At 41.4% G+C, this 14,345-nt stretch overlaps 2 protein-coding genes and 1 pseudogene across 2 annotated transcripts in view; all 3 read right to left on the bottom strand.

The window, feature by feature from the left end:
• REEP5 (receptor accessory protein 5) overlaps positions 1 to 14,345 on the bottom strand; it is an 806,416-nt gene that overhangs the window by 450,069 nt on the left and 342,002 nt on the right. The gene's annotated exons all lie outside the window — the stretch shown is intronic.
• The window catches only part of MCC (MCC regulator of WNT signaling pathway), a 475,168-nt gene that overhangs the window by 312,828 nt on the left and 147,995 nt on the right, over positions 1 to 14,345 (bottom strand). Inside the window, exon 3 of the mRNA XM_050793047.1 lies at positions 10,660 to 10,871. Coding sequence (XP_050649004.1) covers positions 10,660 to 10,871 — 212 coding nt within the window. The remainder of the gene's footprint in view (positions 1 to 10,659; positions 10,872 to 14,345) is intronic.
• On the bottom strand, positions 11,810 to 12,634 carry LOC126956244 (40S ribosomal protein S2-like; annotated as a pseudogene).

Genomic DNA, 14,345 nt, shown 5'->3' with positions numbered 1-14,345 from the left:
AAAGCAGGGCTCCCTTCTACTTAGGAGAGGGGCAGGAGAGGGAAAACTGAGGGAGCGAAAACATGATTGTCCTTGGTGATCATGAAGAAGGGGGCAGCAGTGCAGAGTCATCTAAGTGACCTTTGCCTCTGTCAAACTAAATTTGGCCTGAATTACATAAGGACAGTTGAGTCCTCATGTAATTAATTGCAGTCTAACTTAGTACATAAACTAACTGAAAGCCTAACTTAGGAGCATAGTTTTGTAACAAATAGCTGAGTCTCAGTCAATCACAGGCAGCCAACTGATCAGACCATATTCAAATAAGGCAAATGCCAAGCTGTAATCGGTCAAGTTTCTGTACCTGACTTTTGTCCTCTGTCCATAAATGCTGCCTGCCCATGTAGTGGAGCAGAGCTCTCTGAACCGCTTCTGGTTCTGAGAGCTCAGTGATTCCTGAATCATTCTTTGCTCAGCTAAACCCTGTGAAATTTAATTTGTCTAAACTTTTTCTTTTAACACCTCTGCACACACAAAATACAAGAATACATTCCTGTACCTTTGTTCTTCCTCATTCTTAATTCACGATTTTATTTTCAAATACAAAGATGCAAAGATAGAAAACCTTACCACCCCAAAGTAGGAATGTACGTTCCCTATCCCTCCTTTGCCTTTTCTTCAAAAAAGCAAAAAGTCATTAAGATGTTAATGCTGAGATAAGTCATTGGAGAAGGATGGAAAAGAAACTACAAGAAATGATAGACAGGGTGCTGCCAAGCAGCTACTCTGTTTTTATAAAATACCTCAGACATAAATGGTATTTGTATTATGTGACAAAAACTCCTCTTCCCCTCCCCTACACAAAAGGAAAGGCAAAGAAATGCAAAGGAAGTGGTAATTGCCAGGTGTCTAGATATGGGACCACTGCCCTCTAGTGTACTTACAATTTTTCTAAATCCCTTTATCAGAGCTCTTTACCTGAAAGATAGTAGGAAACAGAATAAAAATGAACCTCTGTTGAACTATCCAATAGAACCATTTTTAAAAATACTGTCAATTATTAAGAGAGTGATATGACGGCTTCCTACCACCTCACTATCTGTTGGTGCCAACACTTTCTTCAGGTCCTACACATGGATTCCTTGTTTCAGTCCAACAGATTGCCAAAGGGCAGAAGAAATATTAAAGGTATTTCACAACTAGTTTGGCATAGGCACTAGCCAACCAGAACAGATGCCCGGATGATGCCAGCTGGCAGGAATTCTGCCTCTTCCCTTTGCAGGGCCAGCATTAACCCCTTAGATGCCGAACTGTGGAGAGGTTCTGGGTTCCTGGTAGAAGGACTAGTTAGCCAAGAGAGTAGGGGACCTGGGACAAAAGCATGTCAATATTTCAACCATCTGTACTGTGGTGTTCTGGCTGAATATTCGCTCTTTGGATTAGAAGACATCAGAAAAATAACCCAGTACCACTGAACAGAGCAGAGGAGTGACTCAGAGTCCACTAGCAAAGATCTGAAGTAGCTCTTTCTCTCAGCAGCTTTCCTTCTCTTGCCAATAACCAGGGACATCCTCTAGACCAGGACAGGGGTGTAGTAGTGTTAGTAGTGAGTGTCAGGGAATCTACCCTACAGTCTTGGTTCTACTACTTTTGTGTGTCCTTAGGTGGATATTTTGATCTGCGCCTCCATGTCCTTGTTTTTAAAATAAAAAGGTTAGACTGAAGTTTTTTGAGGACCCTTCTCTCTGTAGGTAGAAATTATTACTTTTTCGTGATCTGTTTTTTTTGTTCTTGTTTTTGTTTTGGGTTTTTGTTGTTTTGTTTTGTTTTGCTTTTTTGAGACAGAGCTTCGCTCTGTTGCCCAGGCTGGATTACAGTGGTGCCATCTTGGTTCACTGCAACCTCTGCCTCCTGGGTTGAAGTGATTCTCTTGCCTCAGCTTCCCGAGTAGCTTAGAGTATAGGCACCTGCCACCACACCCAGCTAATTTTTGTATTATTGGTAAAGATGGGGTTTCACCATGTTGACCAGGCTGGTCTTGAACTCTTGACCTCAGGTGATCTGCCCACCTCAGCCTCCATCACAAGTGTGAGCCGCTGCCTCTGGCTATGATCTGGTATTTCTAAGTGAATTCTACATACAAGATTATTCAGCATAATTTTTAATGACAATACCACCTTGAGAACTCCTGACGACAACATCATCATCTTGAGACAGCTCTTAGACTATAAAAAAGTGATCAGTAAATACCTGGAAATCTCCTTGAAAGATCTCATTTCTTTAGAATTTTTTTAGTTTCTATTTCCAAATACTACCCTAAATGTAGCCACTTGTAAGTAACTTTCTTTTTTGATGTTTTCTTTATTTTTTGAGACAATGGCTTGCTATGTTGCCCAGGCTAGGGTGCAGGCATGATCATAGCACACTGCAACCTCGAACTTCTGGCCTCAAGCAATCCTCCCACCTCAGCTGCCCAAGTAGTTGGAACTAGAGGTATGTGCCACCATCCCTGGCTATAAATAAGTATTTTCCTAAGATTTACTTAATTCCTTGAGGAAACTGGCAGGATAATAAAGCTGATTCAAAGAAGGATAGAAGAGGCCAGGCACAGTGACTTACGCCTATAATCCCAGCACTTTGGGACTCTGAGGTGGGAAGACTGCTTGAGCCCAAGAGGTCAAGACTGCAGTAAGCTAGTGCATTCCAGCCTGGGTGACAGAATGAGCACCTGTCTCAAAAAAAAAAAAAAGAAAGAATAGAAGAAACTGGTAAATATAAATTCAGTAGAAAAAATAATGCTGGCATAGGACTGCAAAGCTAGTAACAAAATGGTTGCCATTTTACTAGGGCAAATAAAATATAACATTTGAGGTTACCTTCCCTGCTGGGCAAAAGTAGTTTGTATCTCTACCAGACAAAAGTCATCAGTAACTTACCAATCTTCTACAAATTAACATCCAAATTCTACAGATTCTAGACTTCAATTAATAGCAAATAGCCAAAGAAAGCTACATCTCCTGAAGTATCAGCTGATTCTTAGAGGATCTGATAGGAGTTTGAAAGAGCACCCAGTAATCTTTTTGCTTTATTTCAAAATTTCTGAAAATTCTTCGTAAGAATTTTCAAATCCCTTGACCCTAAAACATCAAGGTAGCAGATCTAATAAGAGGGAGAATAATAAGGACTGTGGGAACTGAAAAGTGTAAAAACAAACAGAAAAACTCCTCGGTACTTTAGGTTGAAATGAAGAAAGGGGGAAACAAACCAAAAACTAACGTGAAACACAAGACGTTGATCAAGTGGTTAAACCAAAAAGAAGACCTCTGTCTCTCTCACCACAACTACAACAACTTTTATTCCCACAGCTTTTAAAGATGTTTCTGTATTGGCTGAAACATGTGGATATGCAGTATTCTCCAAAGTAACTAATAGTGTTGTATCAAGGTTCAGTTAATAATGACTGTATTAATAATTCTGATCATATAGCAAATGAGCATGATAATACACAGTTTTAATTCGATTTCCAATTCACAGATGTTAAACCAGCCTAAAGTAAAAAGGCTGCTTGGAGTTTTTGACTGTTGGATACACAGAGGAGCAAAACTTGCTATGTCAGTTTTTTAATTTGCATTTTATTTTCAAAACTCATGACTTTTTTTCTCCTTTAAAAATGTAAATTACTTTTGCAAAAAAGCATTAAACACAAAATTAAATCTTAAAACGGGCAAAGTTGAAGCCAAGTCATCCAAAGGAAAAGAAGACAGCCTTGAGCAGCAGGGTGCAGAATACAGACATTACCATCTTCATCTGCATAGAAATGAGTCTGACTGTGTTTACAACTTCATCATTTGAAATGTTACAGAAAAACTCATGAAACAGTGCACTTCCCCACAGACAGCTGGTATGTTAAATAACTAATAGCACAAAACCAAAATGTCTTTGCTTCATATATATTTATATATGTATTTATATATGTATATGTATATATACATACATCTATGTATATATATATTCATATATACATGTATTTATATATTTATATAAATATATTATAAATTTATATATTTATATAAATATATTATAAATTTATATATCTATAAATGAGGGAAGACAGACAAATGATTACTTTTACTTTTCATCAACTTTCTGTTATGCACATGACTTCTTTTATAGTATAATTTATTTTAGTGTACATCAATTAATACTTTTATTAATAAAAATAAAGCTAATACTTTAAAAACCAAGTAGTATAGCTGACAGAATCTATCTAGACATTGTTATTTCATTCAGATATTTATCTCTGCTGTATCTAGAAAGTGAAACTTCTGTTATGTTTTATGTTTTAGAATATTTGCACATATTAAATATATATTATATACACTTTTTTTTTAGATAGGGTCTAGTTCTGTTGCCCAGGCTGGAGTGCAGTGGCGTGATCTTGGTTCACTGTAACTTTCACCTCCTGAGCTCAAGCGATCCTCCCACTTCAGCCTCCCAAGTAGCTGGGACCACAGGTATGTGCAACCACACCCAGCTAATATTTGTGTTGTAGAGACATGGTTTCACCATGTTGCCCAGGCTGGTCAGACTCCTGGGTTCAAGTGATTTGCCCACCTTGGCCTCCCAAAGTGTTGGGATTACAGGCGTGAGCCACCATGCCCAACTGTATTACATATATATTTACAATACATATTTTTTAAAAATCAGTCTCAATCACTTGCAAGTAACAATTCAAGGTTCTGATTTCCGATTTTTTTTTTTTAAGATGGAGTCTCGCTCTGTCACCCAGGCTGGAGTGCAGTGGCGTGATCTCAGCTCACTGCAACCTCCACCTCCCGCGTTCAAGCAATTCTCTGGTCTCATCCTCCTAAGTAGCTGGGATTACAGGCACGTGCCACCATGCCCAGCTAATTTTCGTATTTTTAGTAGAGATGTGGTTTCACCATGTTGGCCAGGCTGGTCTTGAACTCCTGACCTTAAGTGATCCACCTGCATCAGCCTCCCAAAGTTCTGGCATTACAGGTGTGAGCCACCGTGCCCAGCCAATGTTCTGAATTTTTAAAAAATCAACCCTATATTCTAGGCCATTCCTTAGCCCTTTTCTCAAAATTCCAATATTTTATTTGTCCTATCTTAATTCCCCGAAAATCTAAAGGGTGACAAGCATGCCCTATGCTGAAGAATTTTTTGTTCTTTGACTCTGAACAATGCCCAGAAGAGGGTGCTCATAGAACAATCAGCCTTGCTTTAACCATGAAGCTAGGACACATCCTCTAGATCAAAGTTTGGTATCCCCAAATTTGGTAAGTACTATAATGATTGTAGTGTGTTAAGATTGCAGAAGGAGAAATGAAAAGTTCCCTATATTAAAAGCAATTCAAGAATACATTTTAAAAAGTTAGTAAAGACCTTTTAAATGAGGGAAGACAGAGACAAATGATTACTTCTACTTTTCATCAACTTTCTATTGTCCATATGGCTTCTTTTCTAGTATAATTTTAATGTACATCAATTAATACTTTTATTAATGAAAAATAAAGCCTATAATTAATACTTTAAAAACCAACCAGTATAGCTGACAGAATTTATCTAGACATTGCTATTTCATTCAGGAATTTAATCCTGCTGTATCTAGAAAATGAAACTTCTGTTATGTTTTATGTTTTAGAATGCTTACATATGTTACTACTCAGAATCCATAACATTATAATTTATACTAGCATTCTTTCCTGGTAATACAAATCTTGGTAGAAAAATATCTATCAGAAGACAGGCAATATATCTTTCCCACTGCATCCCTTCTTTACCAAACTCTTAAAATATCTCATATTGCTTTACCCATAGTTTTATGGGCTTACATTACACTGAGTTTTGCTGCTGCTTTGTGGTGACTTGGTACTAAATTCAGCTAAGCTGGAACCATATTCCCCAGAGTTCTCTTTCCTGTATGGTTCTGTATGGCCATGAGAGACATTCTGTGTGAAATCCAGAAGGAAGATGTAAAGAAGTCATACTTTTTATGCTCTGAAACTTGATGCAGGGTACTGTCTTAGTCTGTTTTGTGCTGCTATCACAGAATATCTGAAACCAGGTAATTTATAATGAATAGAAATTTAGTGGCTTATAGTTCTGGAGGCTGGGAAGCCCAATATCAAGGCGCTGGCATCTGTCAGGTGACTTCTTATTGTGTTATCACCTGGTGAAAGAGTGCAAGGGCAAGAAGAAGGTGAGAGAAAAAGAGAGACAGAGAGAGACGTAGTGGGAAACAGAGAGAGAGAGAGAGAGAGAATGGAACTGGTCCTTTTAAAATGGCACCAACCCCACCCATGGGGGTGGAGCCATCATGGCCTAATCACCTCTTAATTGTCCCACCTCTTAATACTGTTATAACAGCAACTAAATTCCCACATGAATTTTGGAGGGGAAAACAAAGCATAGCAGGCACTATGCACCTTGTCCACTTGCACACATTATTGCTAATCTGCTGCTTAACTACTTGGTGTACCAGGCTTGCAGTAATTTTAATTCACTAAATCTCTTCCTTCAGCTTCTCTGAGTCCCGGGCCAAGTGTGTGTGCAGGAGACACACTGCAGGAGACAGAGTGCCAGTTTCTGCTGCAGGTCCCCCACAGCATCAAGGTTGGACATGGTAAGACACAGAAGAGGTTTCCAGTTTGTCCTCAATGGTCCCATTGGTCTTCATGAGTTCTGGTTTGTCCCTACTCTCCTATACATCCAGCTTTCCCTCTTAACAGCTGATCTGACAAACCTATAGTAACTTCAAGCTCAACACTAGATACAGAACCAATAGTCTTCATAGATTGTATCACCAGCTCTCACATTTGTGTAAGGTCTAGCCCTTACAATAATAAATCTCTTATTCTGTATAATGTGTGGCCATTTTGCTTCTTCGATAAAAGCATGGCTGCTGTAAGTATCTGTGTACAACACCGTCTTGTTGCCTTTGCATTGTGAACAGTATGTTAAGCCTCATGGTATCCACTGTCTTAGGTAGAATGGTGATTGGTGGTACAAGAAAAGGAAGAGATGCTTAGAAAGGTAAAAAGCTTATGTAGGAATCTCCCAGGAAATCCTCAATGCTAAAAATGTCTTTGCCTAGTTATCATTTGTTGCTTCTCATCTCCAAATCCAGCTTTCTTTGTCCTGTTTTGTGGTCTTGGAGCTGGACCACGTAAACATTTCTCCTTTGTCAATAGAGGGTGCTGGAGAGACACTGGAGGACACTCAGCTTGACTCCTGTGGCTTGAATCTGCTGTGCTCTCTGCTAGCTCTTGTGGTGGGGAGGGGCCCGCAGCAGAGGACATCTAGTGACTCACCCTATTAAGTTTTAGTGGCACTATTTGGGGGACTTTTCAGTGGGTTTGACACCACTCCAGCAGGCAGCTTCCCAGTGAATCCCTCTGGCATCTCAGTGGACAACTCAGTGATACCTGATGAGTCTTGCAGATGCCCCAGGAGGCTGGACCAAAGGTTCAGAAGTTTGGTTTCCTGCTTGCCAGCCCTGGCCTGCAACATCTCAGGGAAATTCTCTGCAAGTCAGTGGGCTGCAGACTTCCTTTCAAAGGGGTCAGAATCAGCCCTGGGTGAGGGGAGGGCCCTCTTCCAAATTTGTTCCTTCTTTGACACTCCTTCCTTGGCAACAGCCTTAGGGGTAGTGGCTATTCTTTGTATATACTATTCCTGTGTTCATTATGGTTTTCTTTACCCTTAGTAGGTAATCCTCTGCTACTAGTTAATAATCATTTATATTAAACTTTCCCTGTGTGAATTACTGTGTGCTTTCTGTCTCCTAACTAGACACCGATAAAATGCCTTTTGCTCTTAGTAGCTATTTAAAAGAAAAAAAAATAAAACTTAATTTTATTAGTTCAAGATTTTTCCTTAGAAGGGACATAAATTACTTTTAATGTGATTATATAAATAAAGGGATTGCCCAAATATGCAGTTTAGAGAGACTATTTGCTTTCTTTGTCCACCTGGGAAGGGTATTTCTCAAATCAGGCTCTACAGACCCACCTGAGAAGACCCTGAGTCACTATGGCTATGAGACAAACAACCGCAAACGCAATGGTTAAAACAACCATCATATTTCCCTCTCACATGTCTGATAGAAGGACTCTAGGGTTGCATGACAAATGGTGAAGACACAGGGGAGGATGAAGAACTGAGGCCCAAAATGTACTCTACCACAGTGTCCAAGGGCATTAATAATGGGTCTATAAATACAAATGGTATTTTTAAAGTTTTACTTTTCCATTTGGTAAGGAAATAAATAGTGTAATCACAGTCATAGGACTTCAGTGCCTGCATTTGCATTTATGGTTCAGTTCTTGCCAAGGGATCGCCTTAAGTGAGTGTGCAGAGGAAATGTTAGGCAGTGTTTCCTCATTTCTAAAGCTTAACCAGTAAAGTAAAAAGAGGGTATGTATATGACTGTTGGGTATGTGAGAGTTCTCTGTGCCTTGACTCCCCTGAAGAGCCAACTCAGAGAACCTGGCTATGGGAACCCCAAAGACTGAGCTGGCCTCCAATTAGGAGAGACAGAACTTAGAAATCAGTCCAGGAGGTTACTGGAGAAGCTGGGAACCACAGAGTTACACAGAGACAGGAAACAGCCAACTCCCACAGTTTTCAATAGTAGGTTTGCTGCAGCAAACTGGTGGGCCATGAACCTGGAACCCTCCAGAGAAGGTACCATCAAATTTTGATCTCTGTGTAACACTGATTTCTGCTATAACCATCCTGTCATGGCAATGTCTGTCTTGAGAAAAGGCTGAGCTGATGTAGCACAGACGAGGGTTCAACTTGCTGCAAATTATTTGAAGCAGGCACAGCCTAAGTCCAGGCCTATGCCAGAGAAAGATGACATATTCACTGATAATTGCCTAATCTCCTGAGCACATAGGAGGGCAAGATTAGGATAGTTAGAGTTCTACTCAAACTGTGCAAGAATGTCCTTGAAGTGTGGCCAAGTAACAAGCAGTGCAATAACTATGAATGTTTTTACAGATTTTTATGAGACATTATCATACCCTAGCAGTGATTGTGAATGTTTATATGTTTTTAATATATTTTTTATTTTATAATAGTTTTAGGCTAAGGCGGGTGGATCACTTGAGGTCAGGAGTTCGAGACCAGCCTGGCCAATATGGTGAAACCCTGTCTCTACTAAAAAAAAGTAAATAAATACAAAAATTAGCCAGGCATGGTGGCGGGTATCTGTAATCCCAACTGCTTGGGAGGCTGAGACAGGAGAATTGCTTGAACCCTGGAGACAGAGGTTGCAGTGAGCCGAGATCGCGCCATTGCACTCCAGCCCGGGCAACAAGAGCAAAACTCCGTCTCGAAAGAAAAAAAAAAAAGTTTTAGACAAAATTTGCAAAGATAGGAGAGAGAGTAATTATATACCCCACAAATAATTTTTCCTACTTTTTAACATCTTACATTATTATGGTATATTAGTCTATTAGTCACAATTAATGAATGGATGTTGATACACTATTATTAACTAAGGTCCATACTTTAGGCTTCGTGTGTGTGTGTGTGTGTGTGTGTGTGTGTGTGTGTGTGTGTGTGTGTTTGCATATGTGTTTTACTCTAATGTCCTTTTTTTCTGGTCCAGGATCCCATTGAGGGTATGCATTACATTTTAGTTGTCATATTTTCTTAGGCTTCTCTTAGCTGGACAGTTTCTCTTTCTCAGATTTTCCTTGTTTTTGATAACCTTGACACTTTTGAGGAGTTTTGGTTATGTATTTTGTAGAATGTTATTTAACCGGGATTTTTCTGATGATTGTATTTTAATTATTGTTGTCATATTTACAATTGCTAGTTCCTTCAAACATCCCACCAAAAGTGTAAGAATTAGAAAGTGTGCCTCAAACACAAAGAGTCTGAAAACCACTGGTCTACATCAAAGCAGACTGTAAATATGCATAAGTCAAAGTTATTGAGATGCTTAGTCTACCATTCGAACTTCAGTTTCAAAAAGCCAGGTAGGCTTTTAGAGCTTTCCCACAGTGACTGGATAGCAATCTCTATTTGTACTGTCTGCATGTCACCCAAAATGGCCAGGCCATCAGCCACCCGACTCGTTTGGCAGCCCTGACTTACAAAAGAAGACAATAGCTCTTTGCCCAAAGGTCGCTTTGTAGTGACTCACCTTGAAGGAAAAAGGAAGGTAAATTACACATAATGACATTATAAGTTGTCCCACAGTTTTCAACAGAAAATACTCTTAAAGTATAACCAGAAACAAGAAACCTTCAATGCAACATTTTCCTTTTTGTTTTTGAAATGAATAAAGTCCAAATTAGGGAACAGAAGCAAGTATGTACTATTAATTTGTAATGTCTAGAACCATAGAAGTAGTCTACTTATGGAAGAGCTGTGTGCATCTTCTAGTAATTAAACCTGTGCAAGTTACAGCCTTAATTAAAACACCTTTTAGGAGTCTACTCTGGTCTCAACGGAAGTAAAGTCCCTAAGTGCTGGCAACTTTGGAATACTAAACATTACTGGCAATGCTGAAAATGGTACAATATTTACCGCAATAAAGAAGACAATACCCGATATGTCCCCTGGAGCACAAAATTAAAATATTTGTATTGGAATACAGACAGGCCGAAATACGTGTTCCATGAACCAAAAAGTACTCACCGTGTTGGCCAGCTCGAGATAGCTTCCTCCTACAGAGTTGCCAACGTGCGGGGACTGCGTGAGCAGTTTGTGGAGAGCAGTCTGCTGATGCAAAGAGCTTCCGCCATACTCGAGCAGCTTCTGGAGGGCTGACTGGCTCTGCACATCCGGGCTCTGGAGGTCCCTGGCACCAGAGTCGTATTCCCAGCTCTCCCTGGCTGCTGATAAGGCACCTAAGCCCGAGAGAAGCAGAGAAAATGAAAAGACATTTCCTTCATTAGCCTGTGGGTGGCCAATAGGCAATGATTTGGAACCTCCTAAGCCTTCCATGTGCCAGCATCTCGGAACACATGTGGTGCCCAGGCTGCATGCTAAGCGTGTTCCCTTTCAAACTGACACATGAGGAGCCTGGAGATAAAAGCAATTTCAGGCAAAGCATTCAAAAATAACTATCCCATGAATATGTGCCCCCTAAACAGAAATGCTTAGCAAAAAAAAAAAAAAAAAGCACTGGAGAGCCAAGTAAAGGGAATCCAGATCAGAGTCACATCTGTGATTTGCACAGGGCTATTATATTAGCCTTAGCACTGGTCATTCTTTCTCCAAACTGAGGAAGAAGGAAGCAAGAAAAATGACAGAAAGTTAAGATATGGCACTTTATCATGACTGTCTTTTTCTTCTCTTTTCTTTCCTTCCTCCCTCTCTCCCTCTCTCTCTCTTTTCTTTCTTTTCTTTCTTTCTCTCTCTCTTTCTTTCTTCCTTTCCTTCTCTTTTTCTTTCTTTCTTCCCCTTCCCTCCCCTCCCCTCTCCTTCCCTCCCCTTCCCTTCCCGAGACAGGGTCTTGTTCTGCCACCCAGGTGGGAGTGCAGTGTCATGATCACAGCTCATTGTAGCCTCAACCTCCTGGGCTCCAGTGATCCTCCTGCCTCATTAAAAAAAATTTTTTTTGTAGACCTCATTTCTACACTATGTTGCCTAGGCTGATCTCGAACTCCTGGGTTCAAGCAATCCTCCTGCTTTGGTCTCCCAAAATGCTGGGATTACAGGCGCAAGCCACTGCGACCGACAGTATCATGACTTTCTACTGTTGATGTACTCTTTTTTTTTTTTTTTTTTTTTTTTTTTTTTTAGTAACAGGCTTCATTCACTTTATTTTTCTTGTATAAAAACCCTATGTTGTAGCCACAGCTGGAGCCTGGGTCCACTGCACGGAGACTGGTGTGGGTCTTGACAAGGTGGTCAGTGAATTCCTGATAGGGAGACTTGGTAAACACAGTCTCTTTCCAGAGGTCAGGGGTCAGGTAGCTGTAGGTCTTAGAGATGGCATCAAAGGTGGCCTTGGCGAAGTTGCCCAGGGTGGCAGTGCAGCCCTGGGCTGAGGTGTAGCAGTCATCAATACCAACCATCATGAGCAGCTTCTTGGGCACAGGTGCTGAGACGATGCCAGTGCCCCTGGGTGCAGGGATGAGGCGCACCAGCACAGAGCCGCAGCGGCCTGTCACCTTGCAAGGGACGACGTGGGGCTTGCAGATCTTGTTCCCCCAGTAGCCTCTGCGCACCGGGACAATGGAGAGTTTGGCCAGGATGATGGCCCCACGGATGGCGGTGGCCACCTCCTTGGAGCACTTAACACCCAGGCCAACGTGGCCATTGTAGTCCCTGATAGCAACAAACGCCTTGAACCTGGTGCCCTGGCCAGCACGGGTCTGCTTCTGCACCGGCATAATCTTCAAAACCTCGTCTTTGAGAGAGGCCCCCAAGAAAAAGTCAATGATCTCAGATTCCTTAATGGGCAGAGAGAACAGGTAGATCTCCTCCAGGGACTTGATCTTCATGTCCTTGACCAAGCTGCCCAGCTCGGTGGCGGGCATCCACTCCTTATCCTCGGCCTTGCCTCCGCGAGCTCCGCGGCCTCGGCCGGGCCCCGATCACGGCCGCGACCCCGGCCCCGGATGCCTCTGCTGAAACCTCTGCGGAAGGCACCGCGGTTCCCCATCCCAGGGCCACCAGGGCCTCCGGGACCGCCCCCCCCCCCCCCCCCCCCCCCGCCCCGCTGCACCGGCGTCATCCGCCACTTGGTGTTTTCTCGGAGAAGAAGAGGATGTACTCTTACCTAAAGGAAGCTAGGGGGTATTTTCCAGTTAGGGATAGCAATGAAGTTGAGTTCTGGGCAATAAAATATGAACAGAAATGATAAGTATCACTGCTGGGCCTTGCTTATAAAGCCCCGCAGTGTGTGATTCTCCATGCCCTTTGCCTTCTGGCCTGGTTCAGATGGGAATGGTACCCTTGGAAGCCATGTGGTACAGATGGTGGAGCCACATGGTAGATGCAAGATGCCTGGATTCCAGAACCATCACTTGTAGAAGAGCTGTCTGCTCATCCTAAGTACCCTATTTTGACCTAGTGTGATTAGAAAAGAAACTTTTTTTTTGTACATGTTTTTTATTTCATAGATTTTTGGGGAAGAGGTGGTGTCTGGTTACATGAACAAGTTACTTAGTGGTGATTTCTAAGATTTTGGTGCACCCATCACCCGAGCAGTGTACGCTGTGCCCAATGTGTAGTCTTTTATCCCTCACCCCCCACCCACACTTTCCCCCAAGTTCCCAGAGTCCACTGTGTCACTCTTATGCCTTTGTGTCCTCATAGCTTAGCTCCCACTTATGAGTGAGAACATATGATGTTTGGTTTTCCATTCCTGAGTTACTTCACTTAGAATAATGGTCTCCAATTCCATCCAGGTTGCTGTGAATGCCATTATTTTGTTCCTTTTTATGGCTGAGTAGTATTCCATGATGTATATATACCACATTTTCTTTATCCAGTCATTGATGGGCATTTGGGCTGGTTCCATGTTTTTGCAGTTGCAAATTATGCTGGTATAAACATGTGTGTGCAAGTATCTTTTTCATATAATGACACTTCCCTCTGGGTAGATACCCAGGAGTGGGATTGCTGGATCAAATGGTAGATCTACTTTTAGTTCTTTAAGGAACTTCTATTGTGTTTGATTCACCACATATTTTCGGTTTGTTGATTAGAGCAGCTAGTATTACCTTAACTATTACAGATGATTAGAAGGTAATAAAATGTGCTAATAGTTATAATACAAATGGGAAAGTGCAATGAAAAAGTAGAACTAAAGGATATCTAACCCAGTCCATCTGGAGATGACTGGGGAATGTTCAGGGACAGCTTCCTGGAGGAGAAAGCCTGATGCTTCAGTTGTCACTCTTTCCAGAAAAAAATAGATTTCGGGTAAAGCCTGCTTCCTTGTGTTGTTCACTTCTGAATGAAGTGTCTTGTGGGTGCATCTGGTTGGTGAAGCCTAGGCTGCATGCCTTTAGCCGCAAGGAAAGCTGGGTAAATGTGTTTTCTGGTTTTACTTTAGAGAGGTAGTATTGATAAGGTGAGACATTTCCTAAACAGAGAAGGGTGCTCAAAAGGCCTAGGCAGCCAGAACACAAACAATGGTCTATGCACAGGACGTGTACTAGGTCCTGGGGATATAGCAGTAAGCATGATAAATTGTAGTCCCTGCCTGCAAAGATCTCATCCTGGTGGATCTTTAATACATGGCTTTTAATGACAAAAAAGGGACACAAAATGATCCAGTTTGTACTATGAAATGAGAACATATACAGATTATTCTATGATTTACTTGAGAATAATTACATATGGAAAACTGTTTGTAATTATTTTTC

The sequence above is a fragment of the Macaca thibetana genome, chromosome 6 (assembly GCF_024542745.1).
Source record: "Macaca thibetana thibetana isolate TM-01 chromosome 6, ASM2454274v1, whole genome shotgun sequence".
In the NCBI taxonomy this organism is placed as follows: domain Eukaryota; kingdom Metazoa; phylum Chordata; class Mammalia; order Primates; family Cercopithecidae; genus Macaca; species Macaca thibetana.
The sequence above is the reverse complement of the archived record's forward strand: the minus strand, read 5'-3'. Positions and strand labels throughout refer to the sequence as shown.